At 57.6% G+C, this 21,046-nt stretch overlaps 1 protein-coding gene across 4 annotated transcripts; it reads left to right on the top strand.

The window, feature by feature from the left end:
• Positions 1–470: 470 nt before the first annotated feature.
• On the top strand, positions 471–20,904 carry B4GALT3 (beta-1,4-galactosyltransferase 3). Of its 4 annotated transcripts, none has more exons than XM_039513057.1 (8): positions 471–612; positions 3,425–3,685; positions 6,040–6,355; positions 9,062–9,297; positions 9,441–9,631; positions 16,181–16,303; positions 17,842–17,946; positions 18,071–20,904. In XM_039513057.1, exons 3-8 carry the CDS (start codon positions 6,100–6,102, stop codon positions 18,735–18,737), a joined length of 1,578 nt encoding a protein of 525 aa, XP_039368991.1. In that variant the 5' UTR covers positions 471–612; positions 3,425–3,685; positions 6,040–6,099; the 3' UTR covers positions 18,738–20,904. The 4 variants fall into 4 exon arrangements, with proteins under 4 accessions (XP_039368991.1, XP_039368993.1, XP_039368992.1 ...); XM_039513059.1 differs by having other exon boundaries at positions 3,425–3,613; XM_039513058.1 differs by having other exon boundaries at positions 3,425–3,533.
• The last annotated feature ends 142 nt before the right edge of the window (positions 20,905–21,046 follow it).

Raw genomic sequence — 21,046 nt, forward strand, 5'->3', positions numbered from 1 at the left:
GCACCGGGGCTGGGGCGAGGGGGCTCTGGGGGAAGGGCATTAGGGCACCGGGGGCTGGGGCGAGGAGCTCTGGGGAAGGGCATTAGGGCACCGGGGCTGGGGCGAGGGGGCTCTGGGGAAGGGCATTAGGGCACCGGGGGGTTGGGGCGAGGGGGGCTCTGGGGGGAAAGGCATTAGGGCACCGGGGGGCTGGGGCGAGGGGGGCTCTGGGGGAAGGGCATTAGGGCACCGGGGGCTGGGGCGAGGGGGCTCTGGGGAAGGGCATTAGGGCACCGGGGGCTGGGGCGAGGGGGCTCTGGGGAAGGGCATTAGGGCACCGGGGGCTGGGGCAAGGGGTTACGGGGAGGGGGTTGGGGCGAGGGTGAGTCGGGGGCATTGGGAGCTCTGGGAACAGCTCGCGCTCCACGCCCCGTCTTGCCGGTTACCCGGGAGGGGCCCTTTAAGGGGTGGAACTTTCGAGGCCCCGCCCACCGTTACGTCACCACCGACCCCCGCCCCCCGCCCCAGCGCACCTTTCCCAAGATGGCGGCGGCGGCGGCGGCGGCGGTGTCCCTGGCTGCTGGGCGGTGCTGAGGGACCCGCCGCCCCCGGGACGCAGCGCGCGGGGCGCAGGTGCGTTGCGGGCGGCCGGAGGCGGGTGGGGAGCGTCTGGCAGGGCGGGGCGCTGACCCAGCTCCTGTCGGGCCGGCGCGTCTGGCCCAGCCCCGGTGGTGCCCGTGGCGTGTCCGGCCAGACCGGGCCCGGAGTGGGCTGCTTGGGGTGGGGGAGGGGTCCCGTGCAAGCCGCCCAGCCCCGGCAGCGTGTCAGGCGCTCGGGTGCCCTGCGGAACTCCCCGCTGCTGGATCTGAGGCGGAGGCACACGCAGCTGGAGCTAGGGGGAGCCTGGATCTCTGTGAAGTGCTCTCCTGTCCGCAGTGGCACCTGCAGAGATGGGAGTGACTGGTCTCTTCAGGACCCCCGCTCTTTGCCATGGCAGCGCGGAAGGAATCCCCCGTGTGGAGCCCTGCAGGATTGGCGCCTCCTTGCATTACGGGGACAGGGCTGTTTTCCACTGGAGGCAAGATGCCAAATGCCAAGCACTCAAAGTCTGATATGATACGGCAGCTCATGCAATTAGCTGTGAGACCAGTTTTGGCCGAACACATTTCTCCGTGCACGGGTTGCATTTTTGCCTCCTGGCTAATGGACTCTCCTGAGCACATGGAATGCTGCCAGAACAGCCAGTCTTATCTCTATGCCAGGTGCCCAGTGTCACCTGAGCACTTAGAGAAGGAACTCCAGTTCTGCTCTCTTAATAATATTAATGTTCCCACCCCCCAGTAACAGGAAGAGGAATGAACCAGGAAAAGAGAAGGGCCATGATTGCTTTAAGGAGCTGGAGGGCCGAATGCCCATCAGAGACGGCTGGGAGCATTGCCCCTTCTCCTGTCCCTAGAACAGACTCCAAGGAAGGGCAAGGGTGGCATGCACGGAATTTCATGTCATGTTAATTTGTGACATGGCTTTTATTTCTAAAGTGCCCCTGGCAAACACTGGCTTTCACTGGGGCTGGGCTTCAGATTTCCTTGGGCATCTTTGAAATCTTCAGCTGGAACTGTGGGTACTGAAGGCGCGTTGTATTTGCACACAGGTCACGGCTCTAGGGTGTGTCCGTGGATGGAGCTGTCCACTGGTTCCAGTTGCACTCAGATCCTGTGCCTTGTGGTGGGCTGTGGGTGAGGGTGGCTGGCATTGTGCAGCAGAGAAGATGGGGAGGATGTTAGAAGCATTGATTTGGCAGGGCTGGTGCGGGGGCTGCATGAAGCATTAATGGAATAGATTTCAGTGCCTTCGCTTTCCAACACCCGCAGCCTTTTGCCATGGACTCTGTAAAGCCAGCAGTGCGCCATGCCCTCGAACCTGGGCAGCTTTGCACCATGTCTGCCTTGTTACGCTGGCCCCAGCAGTGAAATGCTGCTCTCTGCTTATCTGTGGTGAGAAAATCGATTGCAGCAGGTCTCCTTCATTTGTGCCAAGTGAGGTGTGGGCTGCAGCCTGAGCATGAGGCCCGGAGGTCGGGAGCATCGTGAGTCCTAGCTGTGCCCAGACTGTGATAGCTGTGTCTCCGTACATGGCTGTTCAGCCCCTGACTGGGGCCTTGGGCAGCTGTTGACCATTAGTATCCTTTAGGAGAGAGAATCCTGGCTCTCCCACTGATTCGTTGCATGACTCCAGTCAAGTTTCTTCCCCACTCTGTGCCTTAGTTTCCCTATCTGTGAAATGGGGATAATACTTAGCTATCGGGCAGGGGGACGTGAAGAATGATTAATGCTTTGAAGGTGAAATTACAACACATCTGACTCCTTAACGGCAGGGGGTTGCCTTGGTTCCCCCATGTTCCTAGTGGGAGAACTCTGCAGGGGTCTGATGTTCCAGCAGCAGGGTCCCCAGTTGACCCAGCAGCTATTTGAATCCCAGGATCCTACTGACCAGGGCAAAGTGGAATCATGCAAGGAGTCTTCTCTGTGGTCTGGCACATCTGCAGGAGAGATGTTGGGTTTTGTGTTTTTCCTGCTTAGCTGGGCTAAATTTGAATCTGCGAGAATATTCGTTGTTCAGACATATTGATTAGCAGTGAAACTGAACCCACGTTTGCTGCTGCTGGGCCACGTTTTATTGAGAGCTCTCAAATTCTCTAAACTGCATTGCATGCATGCAGCAGCATTCTTTGACTGAGTCTATAAATATTTTTACCCGGCTCTCTGAAAACAATAGCAAATCCCTCAGTTATCCCACACCTCCCCCCTCGATGCCCTGTGGCGTGTTTGCTTTCTGGGTACTATAATTTAAACCTCAGGTGTTTGTCTGCAGAGACAGGTAGCCTTTGTGTTCAGCTCCATGCGGAGGGGAGATATGCTGAGCATTGCCAGAGACTCTTGCTTTGGAAAAAGGACTTGTTTTAGATTAAGGACAAAGTGTTTGTCTGCTCTTTAAGAGGGGGGCAAAGACGCACCTAGCTGCGTGGGAGAAGCGTGCCCGCTGGATCTTTCTGGGATGGAGATTGGTGTGAAAACTAAAAGCATCGACCCTCAGTTGATCTGATAAGGCCTCAAAATTCACAACTCCATAGAGGGGGACGGTGGCAGCTCCCTTTGCTCTTGCTGGGAGATGGCAGCCTCATGAGCTTCTCTTTCTAGCCAGAAGTGCTAGAAACACAATCTGATTTGAATTGAAAGCAGCAGTTTGTGAGGAGAGCCCATGTCCTCAGCCCGGGCGGGGGTCTGCTCTGGAATGAGAGATGTAGAAATCGTAGAGGGAGGGAGGAGCAGTGCTCCCACTAAGAGCTGAGCCCTCTTCTCCCCAGCAATCTCCTGGGTTCCCACCTCCCCTTCCCTTGCCACCAATATGCCAATGGGCCTGACCCGCTGTGTGCTGTCTCCTGCAGCACCGCAACTCAGGATCGGACGTCACACCGGCACGTTTCCAGGTCGATGCAGAGACAGAAGATCTCCTTAGGGGGAGCAGACCAGTGATGTGACGGAGTGAGGGCAAAGGCAAGGCCAGCAGAACTCCTAAATGGAAACTCCCTTCTCTTCATTTTGCACCCAGCCTCCTCCTAGGTCGTCCTTACAGGGTGCGGGACTCCATCCTGAGAAGCACTGATGCTGAAAAACATTTGGGGGTTGTGGTGGATAATCAGCTGAACGTGAGTTCCCTGTGCAGTGCTGCAGCCAAAGCGGCTAATGTGTCCCATGCATTGGTCATAGAAACAGGAATATAGGGTAGCAATAGAGAGGTTATTTTACCTCTGTATTTGGCACAGGTGCGACCTCCTGTGAAATACTGCATCCAGTTTTGTGTGCAGAATGTTGATAAATTATAGCGTTCAGAAAAGAGCCAAGAGAATTAAGAAAGGATTAGAAAACATGCCTCTTAGTGGTCTGCTCAAGGTGCTCAATCTAGTTAGCTTAACAAAGAGAAGGTTAAGGAGTGAGTCGATCACAGTCTGTAAGTACCTACATGGGGAACAAACATTTGGTAATGGGCTCTTCAGTCTAGCAGAGAAAGGTCTAACATGCTCCGATGGCTGGAAGTTGAAGCTAGACAAATTCAGACTGGTAATAAGGCCTGAAATTTTAAGTGAGGGTAATTTGACCATTGGTCGTGGTGGATTTTCCATCATTGGCCATTTTAAAATCAAGGTGGGATGATTTTCTAGGTCTGCTGTAGGTCAAAGTAAATATTTTGGGGAAAGTTCTCTGGCCTGTGTGATACTGGAGGTCAGACTAAATGAGAGTCCAGAGGAGAGGAACAAAAATTATAGAAGGTTTAGAAAACCTGATCCATGAGAAAAGGTTAAAGTAACTGCGTATGTTTAGTCTTGAGAAAAGAAGATTGAGGGGGGACCTGATGAATCTTCAGATATGTTAGTAGCTGTTAAAAGGAAGACACTGATCATTCTCCATGGTCACTAAAGGCAGGACAAGACGTAATGGGCTTAATCTGCAGCAAGGGAGATTTCAGTTAGATATTAGGAAAAACTTCAACGCTCAGGGGAGTTCAGCTTTGGAAGCGACTTCCAAGGGAGGTTGCAGAATCCTGGACGTTTTTAAGAACAGGTTGGACAAACCCCTGTCAGGGATGCTCTAGGTTTACTTGGTCCTGCCTCAGGTGCAGGGGGCTGGACTAGATATCCTCCCGAGGTCCCTTCCAGCCCGACATTTTTGTGATTCTGTGATGGCACTAATCCCTTCTGGCCTTGGAATCTGCGGCTCCTCCAGGGGCTCAGCAGGGGCCACTTCTGGCAGCAGTGGAGAAGGCCAGACTTGGGTGCGGGTGTGAATGCTCTGCTTAGAGCTGGGGTGGGGTAGACAGGAGGAGTCCCAAAGAAGGCTCTTGTGCCCAGAGCCCGGAGACACTGACGGGGCAGACGAGTGGCGCTAGAGGAGCAGAGCCAGGCGGGGAGGGTGTGGGGCTGGCTGATCCCAGCCCCTCGGGGTGCTGAGAAGGAACATGGCTGGACGGGGTTCTGATGGAAGTGTGAGAGTCTGGGGAGATGGGGCTGTTTCCTCTAAATACTGGCAAAGCAGGCAGGAGCTGGAGCCAGGCCATGGTCCCAGCGCAGAGTCAGAGCGGAGAAAGGCTGTAGGATGTGAGCAGAGGTGGAGCCAAGGCAATGTCAGCTGTGCTGTGCTGCAGGGCAGTAGGTGTCAGTGCAGACCTGGGGAAGGAAGATGCTACAGTGCAGACAGGGGAGGTGAATGCAGGGGGTGCAGTTCCTGTGAGGAGAGGGATGGATCAGCCAGTCTGTCGCCTCCAACGCAGAGCTGTTCCTTGCAAGCTGTGACGCTGCTCCACTGAGGTGGGAGTGACTGATTCTGTGCCCCAGCCTGGTGCTAGAGGACACAGCTGCAGGGGCCCCAAAGGCCTTTGCTAATCCGGTGGCACATCTCACTAGTCTGTCCCTGGCCAGACCCAGATGCAGGCATTTCTGTTGCACTTCCCTCCACTCTCCTTGCAGCTCTGAGTGGACACAGGATGCTTCACGCCTTCCTCTAAAATTCTGCTGCTCTTCACTCCAGAGGTGGCTGCATCTCCCCGGGGGTGGGGGTGAGGAGCAGATTTTGGGTATCCCTCAGGCTGACAGGCGCTATCCCAATGCCAGCGAGAGTTCGCAGAGCGCTTGGCAGGAGATTGAGACTCCACCAGGACCTGTAATTCTTCACTTAATGGCATTTGCCAGCTTGCGGCTGGACTGGGCAGGGAAGGGAGCAGGTTGTACTGCCCGCCCACTGCAGGGGGTGGGGGGAGAGTTGGGCATGTTCATGTCACAAGCTGATTTGCCGAGCTAAACCAGAGTCCTTATAGTTCTTTGCCAGCCTGTTCCCTGCGGCCGGCCAGCTCAGCTGGGTGGAGGAGGTGAGGCCCCGGCGCTGAAGGGAGTCTCCAGTAGAGACTCGCACCCTGTGTGGGGGATGAGGCTGGAGGAGTTGGGGGGCTGCATGCTGCTGCCCAGGGGCACCTCACCCAGTTAATGTGTGGATGTCTGTTTCTCGACAGCACCAGCTAGAGACACCACCTGGCACTGCTTGTGGGGGAGGAGAGCTCCCTCCTGGCATCATGATCCGGAGACTCCTGGACAGGCCCTGCACCTTGGCCTTGCTCATTGGCTTCCAGTTTGCCTTCATGGTGTACTTCTCCTTCGGCGGCTTCCGGAACCTGACCTCCATCTTCGGGCGTGACTCAAACCCCGTCTTCGACTACTCCCGCACCCGGGACGTGTACACCAACCTGAGTCGCCTCCTGCCCCGGCTGCCTCCAGGCGGCAGCCCCACCGGGTCCCTGCCCTACTGCCCTGAGCGCTCGCCCTACCTCAGTAAGTTGTGCACTGGGCGTGGGGCCAGAATGGGAACCCTGCAGGGTGGTAGGGGATCAGGGGGCCACAGGCAAGGAGTCCTGTGGGAGATCGGTGGGGCGCAGGCGTGGAGCCCGGCGGGGGGATTGGTGGGGCGCAGGTGTGGCGCCCGGCGCGGGGGGAGATGGGTGGGGCGCAGGCGTGGCGCCCGGCGCGGGGGGAGATGGGTGGGGCGCAGGCGTGGCGCCCGGCGCGGGGGGGCAGGGGGATCAGTGGGGCGCAGGCGTGGAGCCTTGAGGGCTGGTGGAATGGGGTTCACTCAGCCTTTCTGTAGCGCCATTTGTCATACATGAGCCAAACTGGCTTTCAGTCAAGTCTGTGGTTTTCCAGCAGGAATAATAACGAGCAGGGTATTTCCCCTCCCCCATCAGTGGGTGCAGGACAAGCTATGGTGGGGAGCGAGCACCCCAGAGGCAAGGCGGGGGGAGGTGGGTAGCACCCTTGTAGGGCAGGACAGAGCCGGGCAGGGGGAATGGCCTGTGACGTGTCTCCAGAAGGCTTATTGGTTACATGTTAGACAAGGCTCCTGCCCTCCAGGGGGCTGCTTCTGCCACGTCTCATAGCTCCATCTTGCTGTGGGCCGAGTGTCTGGGAAGGGCAGCAGAGACGCCCTCTTGCTGATGTGGTTGAGGTGTGACCCCATGCACCACAGAGCTGCCGGGCAGTCGGCTCCTGTCTCCGAGCACTTGCATAGTTAAACATGGAGAGAGCTGTGGAGTCCTTGACTGTCTCCCATCAGAGGTGGGTCAGGGAGGGAACCTTGCGCCAGTCCCAGGGGAAGGAAGCACGGGCCAGCCTGAGCCTGGTGGCGCACACCAGCTCACTTGAGATTGTTTTGCCTTAACTTTCATTCAACTACAGTTTTCTGTTGTAAAAGCTCGTGTGTGGCTGTGCTGTTGCCCGGTGGGGATAGCCCAGGCGGCGTTGCCCCCTCCGAATGGTGATGTGGGTGCTCTAAAAACCTAGGGACGGAGCAGAACTTGGCCACTGACGGGTGGCAATTCTGTACCCATTGCATCTTGGGTAGGTCGATCAGCCTGCCCGTTTCTGCACACCTGGTACTCAGCTCGCAGGCAGTGTGGGACTCGCTACAGGCTGGGATCCATGACTTGCCAGGACACAGTCTGTGGTTGGAGGAGCAAGAAGTCTCTGGAGCCTGCTGCATCAGATGCACCTTCAGGCTAGTGCCCAAGAGTGCTCAGACCAGCCCACTGGTGAAAGGACTAGAACGCGCCTCTGCCCCAGTGGGGCTCCAGCTCCCACTGCCAGCAGCGCTGAGGAAGACAAGGGGCTGGTGGCCCTGGGGGGCAGCTGCCGTGTAGCCTGGACTTGCTGTGAGCCCAGTTCCAGTGCCACGCGATGCCCTGCTGAGCTCGCTGCAGGAGCAGCAGCGGTGCGGGGCTAATGAGGCTGCTGTGCCACCGGGAGGCCCTGCATTGCTCTGCAATGGGAAGTCCGGCTTTGCAGCTGGTGTGTACTCACCTAGACACGCCCAAGCACCCATAACAGCAACCCTGGGGCAGACCCGCATGGGGAAGCAGGCTTGTAGTGGCCAGGTCAGGCTCAGGCAGGGGGCTGCATGTCAGTGGGGATCTGTTCAGGGCTGCAGTGCATCAGACCCATCCAGGGAGCAGGGCACCTAGTGGGAGAGGCCCAGGCCTGCGTTCCAGTCCTACCCGCTGCTCTGAGAACCGAGCGACGCTGCTAGCCGGGGAGCCAGCTCCTCTGCAGGGAGCAGATGGAGGCCCAGGCTGCTTGTCCCGCTGTCTGTCCCACCTGACAATACCTTGTTCGGGCAGGAGCTCTGCCCCGCCCGGACACTGGCCTCCTCCCCAGAGGTGGCGGCATGGAGCTTTGGGTCCGTGGGAGCGGGAGGGACTCTGAATCCTGTGCAGTCCCCTGCTCTCAGCCTGCCAGACCGGGCTCCCCTTGGTGTGAACGACCCCCCTGCAGCGCTGACTCAGGGCACAGAGACGTGAGGACTGGAGAAATCGCGGACTCCTGTCCCCACACAGCTGCTGTTGGAGGGAGCCATCATGGAGCTTAGCTGCACCCCAGATGCCCTGGCCGGAGTGCAGGCCGGCCCCGGGAGGGCAGAGCTGGCTATTCAGGCCTATGGCCTGGCTGGCCAGTGAAGGATGAGCCTAAAGGACAGTTGTGCTCACGGCAGCCACTCACTCTCCAGAGCCTTGTTCCGCCCCCATGTGGTGCCAGGCTCCCTCGGGCTTCACCCATCTGCCTGAGCCCGACTGACAGGGTTGGCTTGGGCAGCCAGCTGGCCGACTCCCCCCGCCTGTGCCTGCTGCGTGTGGAGGAGGAGGGGCACGCCTGTCCTTGAGAGCATGTGCGGGCTGCCTTAGCAATGGCTGAGTGGGGAGGAAACGTTTGGGGCGGCAGCCGTGAGAGCTGAGGGGTCTGAGTGGCCAAGGCTGGCTGGGGGCGAGACAGGGATACCAGTACAGAGGGGCCGTGTAGTGTGTGTGGATGGGGATGCTGGTGCTGATGCCTCTCTGGGGGTGTGGCCTGTGGGTGGGGGTGGGAGTGGCGGCACTGGGGCTGGGGTGTGGTGGCCTCAGCTGGGTGGGCTCTGGAGCTGTGGCCTCATGGCCAGTGTGATGGGCTGTGGGTGTGTCTCTGCTGATGCCAGCAATGCTCTTGCCCCTGCAGTTGGCCCCTTGACAGTGAGCTTCAGTCAGGTGCCGACGCTGAAGCAGATCGCGGAGAAGAACCCGGCGGTGAGGGAAGGGGGCAGATACCGGCCTGTGACCTGCGAGCCCCGCTCCCGTACGGCCGTGATCATCCCCCATCGTAACCGGGAGACACACCTGCGCCACCTGCTCTACTACCTGCACCCCTTTCTGCAGCGCCAGCAGCTGCAGTACGGCATCTATGTCATCCACCAGGTGGGTCTGTGCTCGCCGCCGCCAGGCAGGGGGCGCTGTACTGGGGATCCCCACTGGCCCAGGGTGGAGTTGGGGCCTCAAAGACCTGACTGGGCTCCTGTCTGTCCGGGCCTGTCTGAGCTCCTTGCGCTGCCCCACTCCAGGCTGGGAACTCCACCTTCAACCGGGCCAAGCTGCTGAACGTGGGAGTGAAGGAGGCTCTGAGGGACGAGGAGTGGGACTGCCTCTTCCTGCACGATGTCGACCTCATCCCTGAGAATGACCACAACCTGTACACCTGCGACCCCTGGAGCCCCAAGCACGTCTCCATTGCCATGAACAAGTTCGGTTACAGGTGAGCTGCCACGTGCCACCCTCCCACACGGCCTCCCGCCACTGCAGCTGTCTGCTCGTCACTGGGCGCATGGCACAGAATCTGTGTGAATCTGACTGAAAACAGCTGTCACAGCTCAGCATGGGGCAGGCGCTTCTCAGTCCTGCCCCCGCAGCTCCTGCTGTTACATTCCTGGGTCCCCTTGCCCTGCCCCTGAGTCATAGAATCATAGAATATTATGGTTGGAAGAGACCTCAGGAGGTATCTAGACCAACCCCCTGCTCAAACCAGGACCAACACCATCTAAATCATCCCAGCCAGGGCTTTGTCAAGCCTGACCTTAAAAACCTCTAAGGAAGGAGATTCCACCACCTCCCTAGGTAACCCATTCCAGTGCTTCACCACCCTACTAGTGAAAAAGTTTTTCCTAATATCCAGCCTAAACCTCCCCCACTGCAACTTGAGACCATCACTCCTTGTTCTGTCATCAGGTACCACTGAGAACAGCTGAGCTCCATCCTCTTTGGACCCCCTTCAAGTAGTTGAAGGCTGCTATCAAATCCCCCCTCACTCTTCTGCAGACTAAATAAGCCCAGTTCCCTCAGCCTCTCCTCGTAAGTCACATGTCCCAGCCCCCTGATCATTTTCGAAGCCCTCTCCAATTTGTCCACATCCTTTCTGTAGTGCGGGGGGGACCAAAACTGGACACAATACTCCAGGTGTGGCCTCACCAGTGCCAAATAGAGGGAAATAATCACTTCCTTTGATCTGCTGGCAAAGCTCCTACAAATAGAGCCCAATGTGCTGTTGGCCTTCTTGGCAACAAGGGCACACTGCTGACTCATATCCAGCTTCTCGTCCACTGCAATCCCCAGGTCCTTTTCTGCAGAACTGCTGCATAGCCATTCAGTCCCCAGCCTGTAGCAGTGCATAGGATTCTTCCGTCCTAAGTGCAGGACTCTGCACTTGTCCTTGTTGAACCTCATCAGATTTCTTTTGGCCCAATCCTCCAATTTGTCTAGGTCACTCTGGATCCTATCCCGATCCTCCAGCTTATCTACCTCTCTCCCAGCTTAGTGTCATCCACGAATTTGAGGGTGCAATTCATCCCATCCTCCAGATCATTAATAAAGAAGTTGAACAAAACCGGCCCCAGGACCGACCCTTGGGGCATTCCACTTGATACCGGCTGCCAACTAGACATGGAGCCGTTGATCACTACCCGTTGAACCTGACAATCGAGCCAGCTTTCTATCCACCTTATAGTCCATTCATCCAATCCATACTACTTTAACTTGCTGGCAAGAATACTGTGGGAGACCGTATCAAAAGCTTTGCTAAAGTCAAGATACATCACGTCCACCGCTTTCCCCATATCCACAGAGCCAGTTATCTCATCATAGAAGACAGTCAGGTTGGTCAGGCACGACTTGCCCTTGGTGAATCCATGTTGACCGTTCCTGATAACCTTCCTCTCCTCCAAGTGCTTCAAAATGGATTCCTTGAGGACCTGCTCCATGATTTTGCCTTTTTCCAATCATCCAGGACCTCCCCCGATTGCCACAAATTTTCAAAGATAATGGCCAGTGGCTCTTCAATCACATCAGCCAACTCCCTCAGCACCCTCGGATGCGTTAGATCCAGACCCGTGGACTTGTGCATGTCCAGCTTTTCTAAATAGTCCTTAACCTGTTCTTTCACCACTGAGGGCTGGTCACCACCTCCCCATACTGTGCTGCCCAGTGCAGCAGTCTGGGAGCTGACCTTGTCTGTGAAGACCAAGGCAAAAAGAAGCATTGAGTACTTCAGATTTTTCCACATCACCTGTCTCTATGTTGCCTCCCCCATTCAGTAAGGGTCCCACACTTTCCCTGACCACCTTGTTGCTAACATACCTGTAGAAACCCTTCTTACTACCCTTCGCATCCCTTGCTAGCTGCAACACCAGTTGTGCTTTGCCTTCATAGAATCTCAGGGTTGGAAGGGACCTCAGGAGGTCATCTAGTCCAACCCCCTTCTCAAAGCAGGACCAAACCCAACTAAATCATCCCAGCCAGGGCTTTGTCAAGCCTGACCTTAAAAACCTCTAAGGAAGGAGATTCCACCACCTCCCTAGGTAACCCATTCCAGTGCTTCACCACCCTACTAGTGAAAAAGTTTTTCCTAATGTCCAACCTCAACCTCCCCCTCTGCAACTTGAGACCATTACTCCTTGTTCTGTCATCTTCTACCACTGAACAGTCTAGAGCCATCCTCTTTTGAACTCCCTTTCAGGTAGTTGAAAGCAGTTATCAAATCCCCCCTCATTCTTCTCTTCTGCAGGCTAAACAATCTCAGTTCCCTCAGCCTCTCCTCGTAAGTCATGTGCTCCAGCCCCCTAATCATTTTTGTTGCCCTCCGCTGGACTCTCTCCAATTTATCCACATCCTTCTTGTAGTGTGGGGCCCAAAACTGGACACAGTACTCCAGATGAGGCCTCACCGGTGCAGAATAGAGGGGAATGATCACATCCCTTGATCTGCTGGAAATGCCCCTACTTATACAACCCAAAATGCCATTAGCCCCCCCCCCCCCCCCCGTTGACTCATATTCAGCTTTTTGTCCACCGTAACCCCTAGGTCCCTTTCTGCAGAACTGCTGCCCAGCCATTCGGTCCCTAGTCTATAGCAGTGCGTGGGATTCTTCCGTCCTAAATGCAGGACTCTGCACTTGTCCTTGTTGAACCTCATATTTCTTTTGGCCCAATCCTCTAATTTGTCTAGGTCACTCTGGATCCTATCCCGATCCTCCAGCGTATCTACCTCTCTCCCAGCTTAGTATCATCCACGAATTTGAGGGTGCAATTCATCCCATCCTCCAGATCATTAATAAAGAAGTTGAACAAAACCAGCCCCAGCACCGACTCTTGGGGCACTCCACTTGATACCGGCTGCCAACTAGACATGGAACCATTGATCACTACCCGTTGAGCCCAACCATCTAGCCAATTTTCTATCCACCTTACCGTCCATTCATCCAGCCCAGACTTCTTTAACTTGCTGGCAAGAATACTGTGGGAGACGGTATCAAAAACTTTGCTAAAGTCCAGAAATAGCACATCCACTGCTTTCCCCTCATCCACAGAGCTGGTTATCGCATCATAGAAGGCAATTAGGTTAGTCAGGCATGACTTGCCCTTGGTGAATCCATGCTGACTGTTCCTGATCACTTTCCCCTCCTTTAAGTGGTTCAGAATTGATTCCTTGAGGACCTGTTCCATGATTTTTCCAGGGACTGAGGTGAGACTGACTGGCCTGTAGTTCCCTGGATCTTCCTTCTTCCCTTTTTTAAAGATGGGCACTACATTAGCTTTTTTCCAGTCATCCGAGACCTCCCCGGATCGCCATGATTTTTCAAAGATGGCTCTGCAATCTCATCGGCCAACTCCTTTAGCACCCTTGGATGCAGTGCATCCAGCCCCATGGACTTGTGCTCGTCCAGCTTTTCTAAATAGTCCCAAACTACTACTTTCTCCACAGAGAGCTGGTCACCTCCTCCCCATACCATGCTGCAGAGTGCAGCTGTCTGGGAGCTGACCTTGTCTGTGAAGACAGAGGCAAAAAAAGCATTGAGTACACTAGCTTTCTCCACATCCTCCGTCACTAGGTTCCCTCCCTCATTCAGCAAGAGGCCCACACTTTCCTTGACTTTCTTCTTGTTGCTAACATACCTGAAGAAACCCTTCTTGTTACTCCTAACATCTCCGGCTAGCTGCAACTCCAAGTGTGATTTGGCCTTCCTGATTTCACTCCTGCATGCCTGAGCAATACTTTTATACTCCTCCCTGGTTATTTGTCCAATCTTCCACTTCTTGTAAGCTGTTTTTTTGTGTTTAAGACGAGCAAGGATTTCACTGTTAAGCCAAGCTGGTCGCCTGCCATATTTACTTTTCTTCCTACACATCGGGATGGTTTGTTCCTGCAACCTCAATAATGATTCTTTAAAATACTTCCTGATTACACGCCTGCATGCTCTAGCAATATTTTTATACTCCTCCCTAGTCATCTGTCCAAATTTCCACTTCTAAGCCTCCTTTTTGAGTCTCACCGAAGATTTCACTGTTAAGCCAAGTTGGTCGCCTGCCATATTTACTATTCTTTCTGCACATCGAGGTGGTTTGTTCCTGTGCCCTCTGTCACGGAGTGTGGGGGGACACAAGGCCCTGCACCCCCGGCTTCCTGCGATTCACCATGACTCAGCCAGCCAGCCAAACAGAAGGTTTATTTAGACGACAGGAACACAGTCCAAGACAGGTCTTGCAGGTACAGACAACAGGACCCCTCAGTTAGGTCCCTGGGGTGGGCGGGGTGGGCAGGGAGGCCAGAGCCTCATTGGGAGGCTAAAGCCTCATCTGGGCTCCCCTCCATTTTCCTAGCCAGCTCCAAACGGAATCTCCCTCAGCCTCCCCCCGGCTCCTCCCCCACCCTTTGTCCAGTTTCCCGGGCAGAGGTGTCACCTGGCCTCCAAACCCCTCCTGGGTTCTCATGTTACATGCTCAGGTATCAGTCCTCAAGGAAAGTCTCCCGTCCCCAATGCAGACCGTCCCAGCAAAACTCCCCTGCAACCTTTCCAGGTCAATACTCCCCACTCAGTATTCAAAGAACCCATTAAGAACATTCCCAATTCGTCACACCCTCAATAAGGCTTCTTTAAAATACAGCCAGCTCTCCCAGACCACTTGCACCCTCATATTAGCCTCCCTGGGGATCCTGCCCATCAGTTCCCTAAGGGAGTCTAAGTCTGCTTTTCTGAACTCCAAGGTCCATATTTTGCTGCTTTCCTTACTTCCTTCTGTCAGGATTCTGAACTCAACCATCTCATGGTCATTGCTGCCCAGGTTGCCACCTATTGCTACTTCCCCTACCAGTTCTTCCCTGTTTGTGAGCAGCAGGTCGAGAGGAGCATGGCCCCTAATTGGTTCCTCCAGCACTTGTACTAGGAAGTTGTCCCCAACACTCTCCAAAAACTTCCTGGATTGTCTGTGCACTGCTGTATTGCTGTCCCAGGAGATGTCAGGGTGACTGAAGTCGCCCATTAGAATCAGGGCCTGTGATCTGAAAACTTCAGTTAGTTGTCCGAAGAAAGCCTCGTCCACCTCATCCTTCTGATCTGGTGGTCTATAGCACACGCCCACCACGTCATCACCCTTGTTGCTCTCGCCTCTAAACTTAACCCAAAGACTCCTAACAGGCTTTTCTCCAGTTTCATACTGGAGCTTGGAGCAATCATACCACTCTCTTACATACAATGCAACTCCTCCACCTTTCCTCCCGCACCTGTCCTTCCTGAACGGTTAATACACATCCATGACAGTGCTCCAGTCATGTGAACTGCCCCGCCAAGTTTCTGTTATTCCAATCACGTCATAGTTCCTTGATTGTGCCAGGACTTCAATTCTTCCTGCTTGTTTCCCAGGCTTCTTGCGTTCGTGTACATGCACCTGAGATAACTAGTCAATTGCCCTACTTTCTCAGTATGAATCAATTTTCTTCCTATCTTGTACCCTCCTCCTTGTGTTTCCTCCTGGTATCCAACTCCCTACTTACCTCCGGGCTTAGGTCACCAACCCCCAGCAAACCTAGTTTAAAGCCCTCCTCACTAGGCTAGCAAACCTGCCTGCGAAGATGCTCTTCCCTCTCTTTGTTAGGTGGAGCCCGTCTCTTCCTAGCAATCCTTCCTAAAACAACATCCCATGGTCAAAGAATCCAAAGCCCTCTCTCTGACACCACCTGCGTAACCACGCATTCACCTCCACAATTCGACAGTCCTACCTGGGCCTTTTTCTTTGACGGGGAGAATGGACAAGAACATGACTTGCACCTCAAACTCCTTTATCCTTCTTCCCAGAGCCATGTACTCAGCAGTGACCCCCTGAAGGGCATTCTTGGCAGTGTCAGTGGTGCCCATGTGGAGAAATAGGAAGGGGTGGTGGTCCGAGGTCTTGATCAGTCTCGGCAAACACTCCGTCACATCCTGGATTCTAGCTCCAGGCAAGCAGCACACTTCTCGAGGCTCCCAGTCTGGTCGGCAGATTGGGGACTCCATCCCCCTTAGGAGGGAGTCCCCAATCACCACCACCCGTCTCCTCCTCTTGGAGTGGTGGTCATGGAACCCCCATCCTTAGGACAATGCATCCCATGCCTTCTGGTCAGTGGGGTCTCCTTCTGATCCCTTCCCTCAGAGGGCTCTTCCAAATCCTCCATAGTAGTCCTGCCCCTGTGGCCCCCTGCTGGTCCACTCCTGTGCTGCCCAGGCCCCTGAGTCCTGCCCCCGCGGCCCCCTGCTGGTCCACTCCTGGTTGCATCTGTCAGTTAATACCAGCTATGCCAGTGGCACCATGGTTTATCATTGCAGCTACACGCCCTCACTGCCCGGTATCCAAGCCCCAGCCAGCCTGCCCAGAGCAGGGACTGAGGTCTGAGGTGGTTCCCCGAGGGAATCACGGCACCTGGGGCCTGGCTGCTGGGGGTAGTCTCTGAACCAGGATCCCTCCTCAAGCCATCTCAGTCACTCTCCTCTTCTCTCCTCCAGCCTCCCGTATGCCCAGTACTTCGGCGGCGTGTCAGCGCTCACCCCAAATCAGTATCTGAAAATGAACGGCTTCCCCAATGAGTACTGGGGCTGGGGTGGGGAGGACGACGACATCGCCACCAGGTGAGAGTCGCCTCCAGCACCTGCCCTGCACCTGCGCCCTGCTTCTCACCCCCCCGCTGTGCTGGGTGTGTAACTAGCAGGTCCGTCCCCACCCCGCTGCTCGCCTGGGGTGTGGGCACTTCCTCCCCTTCCCAGACACAGGCCCAGCGCACGCATGGCTGGCCGCCCGGGGACCCTGCTGACAAGAGAAGGAGCTGTGGAGGGAGCATTGGGGGCCAGGGAATCCTAGGGTCAGAAGGAGCAGGCCTTGGCCCACACCCCCTGCTAGTGCAGCTCCTGTCTCCGGGGGAGGGGTGTGCTAACAAGCTGTGGGGTGAGTAACTGGGCCAGGGGACGGGCATCAGGCACTGCCTGTCTGGCATCAGCGGCCTGGTGCTGGTGACACACGCTGTCCTTTGGGATCAGTCACACGAGTCCCCTGTGCAGGAGGGAGGGGTGTGATTTCACCCGCCCCATTGGCTCAGTGGGACATGCCAAGGTGGAGCCTCTGCCTTGCTCCCCTGGCCTTGGGGTGCAGCCCCCCATCACTGTCTCCCTGAGGATCTGCTCCCCAGGGTGGGAGGCATCTCTGCTGCCATTTCCTCCCCCCCCGCCCCTTGGCCCTGGGCAGCAGGCCGGGCCCAGCTGTCAGGCAGGGCCTGTGTACTGCTAGGGCTGGGAGAGCAGGCCCAGGCCAGGCTGGTGAGGCGCTCGCTCAAGGACCTAGGCAGGCACTGGTCTAGCTGTCACCCCTGGCACGGGCCTGGGCCAGGGGGCTGGCAGCAGCGTCTCTGGCTGAGCCCGGTGACAGCGCTTGGGCAGCAGGTCCCTCTGGGGTCCCCCACTTCACAAGCTGGGCTCCTCTGGCCCTGCCCCCGCTTCCTGCGCTCTGGGTCTCATTGTCAGCCCCGCTGTGGTCCATGGCTGTGTCTCATTGCCCTGGTGCACCCCTTCCCGCCCCCCCCCCCCATCTGTGACTGTCTCATTGGCTCTGGTGTGCTGCCCCCCTCCCCCTCCCTCTCCCTCCTGTGGTCTGTGACTCTCTCTCCTTGGCTCTGGTGTGCTTCCCCCGCCATGGCCGTGTCTCACTGGCCCTGGCGTGCTCCCCTCCCCATGGGCCTGGCTGCCTCTCACCAGCTCTCTCTTCTCTCCACTCCTGGCTCTCGGGACTCTTTGCATGCTCATTTCTCCCAGTGCCATTGCCAGCCATGCTCAGGTAGGTCCAGCGCAGCGGGAAGGAGGCGGGTCGGTAGCTGTAGCAGAGCTGGTGGGGTGAGGACGAAGTGACTGCCCTGAGCCAGGGCTGTGTCCATCACCATGGTCCCTGGGGGCTGTGCTCTGCTGTCCCATGGCTTGCGCTGGGTGCCAAGGGGAGAGAACCTGGCTCGTGCTGCACCCGCTGGAACTCAGCTCCCTCTGCTGTCCGGGGAGCTGATCCCTGGCCCTGGAGGGATCTAGCCCAGAGCCCTGCTGCAGCATCGCCATGGCAACGAGTGGCAGCGGATCCTGCAGCCCCTGCGCTGGGTGCCGCACTGACGCGTCTGCTCCTGTGTCTCCAGGGTGCGTCTGGCTGGCATGAAGATCTCGCGCCCCCCCATATCGGTCGGCCACTACAAGATGGTGAAGCACAAAGGCGACCAGGGCAACGAGGAGAACCCGCACCGGTGAGTGTGCTGGGGCCCCGCCCTGCGCTGCTGCTTGGCAAGGCGGGGAGTTCACGCTGGCTAGGCTGATGGGGGGGCTGGGCTGGGCAGAGCCCTGGCGCTGACTCTCCTCCCCACCCTGCAGGTTTGACCTGCTGATCCGGACGCAGAGGATGTGGACACAGGATGGCATGAACTCGCTCTCCTATACGCTGCTGGCCAAGGAGCTGCATCCCCTGTACACCAACATCACCGCTGACATTGGGACCGACCCCCGGGCGCTGAAGGGCAGGAAGGGGTCTGCGCCCGGCTTTGGGGGGCACAAGTACAAGACTGGGACCAACCATGAGTTCAGGCAGGAGATGCTGCGCAAAACACACCCTGCCAAGCTACCCTGGGCCACGGCAAACGGGGGGGAGCAGCCCCCACCCCTGCCCCAGAAGTCTGGACAGGATGCTGGCCAGGGAGTGCCCACAGCCCCCGGGACACAGAGCGAGGGGCCTGGAGCCGCCGCAGGTCAGCGGGGGGGCAGGGAAGGGGCTGCATGGGACAGCACCCAGAGGAAGGCCCAGGGGGGAGCTGTGGACAGCTCTGGGCCTCAGCGTGGAGCTGCTCAGCGCCCCCAGCCGAGTGCTGGCATCCCTCCGCGGAGCCCTGTCGCATTGCAGCACAGCCAGGAGTCCGGGGCAATGGATTTGGGTGGGGCTGAGAATGCAGGGGGCAGTGCCCCACAGGCCCTGGCCCAAGGGCAGCCCCCCGAGGCCCCCCAGACACAATGGGACAATCAGACCTTCCCGCTGAGCACCCGCTAACCAGAGAGGGCCCTGGACATCAGGAATGGGGTCGGGGCAGCCAGAGACTTGCTGTGTGAGCTGAGCCCTTCCCAGAACAAACCCCATGGGTCACGTTGGCTGGAGGCCCTGGCCCTGTGCTGCTCCCATGTGCCAGGCTGGGCTATGAGGCCTGGCACCCAGGGGCTCCTGCCCAGGCCAGGAGTGGACAAGTCTGCAGGGTGAGCCCTTTGTGAGCCGAGTCTGATAGGGCTTGGGCCCACCAGCCAGCTTGCCCCTGCTGTTGGCACCTTTGGCTGCAGCCTCAGCACAGGCTGTGGCTTGGAGTCCCCCTGCTGGGCTGTAAGGCAGAGAAGGTTGGCCCATCGCTGTCTGGGCCCAGGAAACCATCGTGCTGGGGCAGTAGATCGGGGCAGAGCCTAGGAGCGCAGGAGGCAGGGGGTGGTTTCCAGCAAGGAGGCTAAGCCCCCAGGAATGAGACTGGTTGTGCTGGTATCTGCTGCATCTTCACCATGGGGCCCTAACCCCTGGGTGTGGTTACAGTGGGTCACTGACTAGGTCCTGCAGGGGAACAGCTGCAGTCAGTCCTGGCCTGCTGCAGGGGAGAAGCAGGTGCGCCGGTGCCATGGGCATTAGCTGGCTCGGGGCCCCTAGAATCCTGGTGCTGGTGGGTGTTCAAGTGCTAGCTGGAGTAGGCTCTTCCTGAGCCCAGGTGCCCTGCCCAAGACCCTTTCCCCCCCCCCCCCCCCCCCCGGGGAGCTGAGTCCTTGAGCCTCAACCCCCCCATCCTGCTGAGCTCCTCAGAACAAGCTGAGCCAAAATCCCTGTGCTGGAGGTGGGGCAAGCTCATGTGCACCCCCTTCCCCCCCCTGACCCATACTGGCAGTGAGGGGGGCCTAGTCCCTGCTGTGCCCTGAAAGTTGTACTGGAGAAAGCCCCCGATCAGTCTGCCTGGGCCAATGGTGAACTGCAGTGGGGCCCCGGCTGCTCGTAGCACCCACTGCTCTGTGTCTCTGGGTGTTGTTCAGCTGCTGGCAGGCCCTTAGTCCTGGAATTTGCTGGGTGTTACAGTGTGCTCTGGCCAGGCTGCTGAGTGGGGCACTGGGATTGGGGGAGGCAGGGCTCAACTCTGACCCTTCACCCTGGAGATGTTATCCCTTCGGTGCTGGATTTACAAACAACACGGGGCTGCTGCTGCTGTGTTAATCCTCTGCAGGTGGAAGGGGGGGCCCTGGGGGGAAGCACTCCTGGAGGTGGGCTGCACTGTGCAGGGAGCTGCTCTCCGAGGGAGGAGGGGGGACTGGGCTCCCTCCTTTCCTGGAGGCTAGTACTTGCCTTGTGCCTGACTCCCCTGGCCCTGTCTGTGGTGGCTTTTGAGCTGGGGAGCTGCTAGCCTGTGCTCAGGCTTTTGGCCATGTCCTTCCCCCAGGCCCTGTTGCGGCTGGCTGCCCTGCTCGGGTATGGAGGAGCCAGGGCATTCAGCACCAGCAGGCTCCCATGTACCTAGCTGTGCCCTGGGCGCACAGCCTGCTGGGGCTACAGCAGCAGGGGCAGGGCAGGGCAGAATCCCAGCTGGGGGCTTCCTTTCCCCAGGGCAGGGGCTCATGCCTGAGCCTCACCTGCCTGCCCCCTTAAAGCAAGAGGCAAATGCTGGGAGCCCGGCCTGCCCCTGCTGGGCAGGAGCCTCCCCGGGAGCAGCTGGGCAAATGGCCAGGGCTGGTCCTGCTGACTGGGCTTCCAGCTGGAGCCTTTCCCCTCCCCCCTGCTCTGGGCATTGGTGGCACTGGTGCCTGGCCAGCCCTAGCCCCAGTGGCAGCTGCTCAAGGGCCCATAAGTGCAGGGCACCTCCAGGCACAGCCAGGGTGCCAGCTGCTGCTGCAGGCCTGGCTTATACCTGCTAAAAGGCCTCCAGGCAGCACCTTCCCCGGCACTGAATTCACTTTAAGAGATGGGTGCTGAGTAGACTGTGCTTAGAGAGCCGGGCTGCTCCCCTCCCCTCCCCCCAGAACAGTTTGTGAGCTAGGGGGGCTGTCTAGCCCCCACCCCCATGGTGGTTGGGGGAGCCCAGGGGTTGATCCTCCTCTAGCTGTTGACAACTTGCTGTGGTTATTTATTTAGGAACATGCTGGCCGTGCCTGGCTGCTGCTGCACCAGGCAGGAGCTGAATAAAATGTTTGGTCCTACAGTGGCCCTTGGCTCATCCCTCTGGGGGAGGGGCTATCACAGCCCAGGGAGCCTGGGGCTGGACTTCCTCCACTCAGCTCCCTTGGCCTGGACAGAGCCTATAGAAACTGGCTGCCTGCCATGGGCACCGCACCAGGCTGCTGCTG

This window comes from Mauremys reevesii, linkage group 24 (genome assembly GCF_016161935.1).
Source record: "Mauremys reevesii isolate NIE-2019 linkage group 24, ASM1616193v1, whole genome shotgun sequence".
NCBI lineage: Eukaryota > Metazoa > Chordata > Testudines > Geoemydidae > Mauremys > Mauremys reevesii.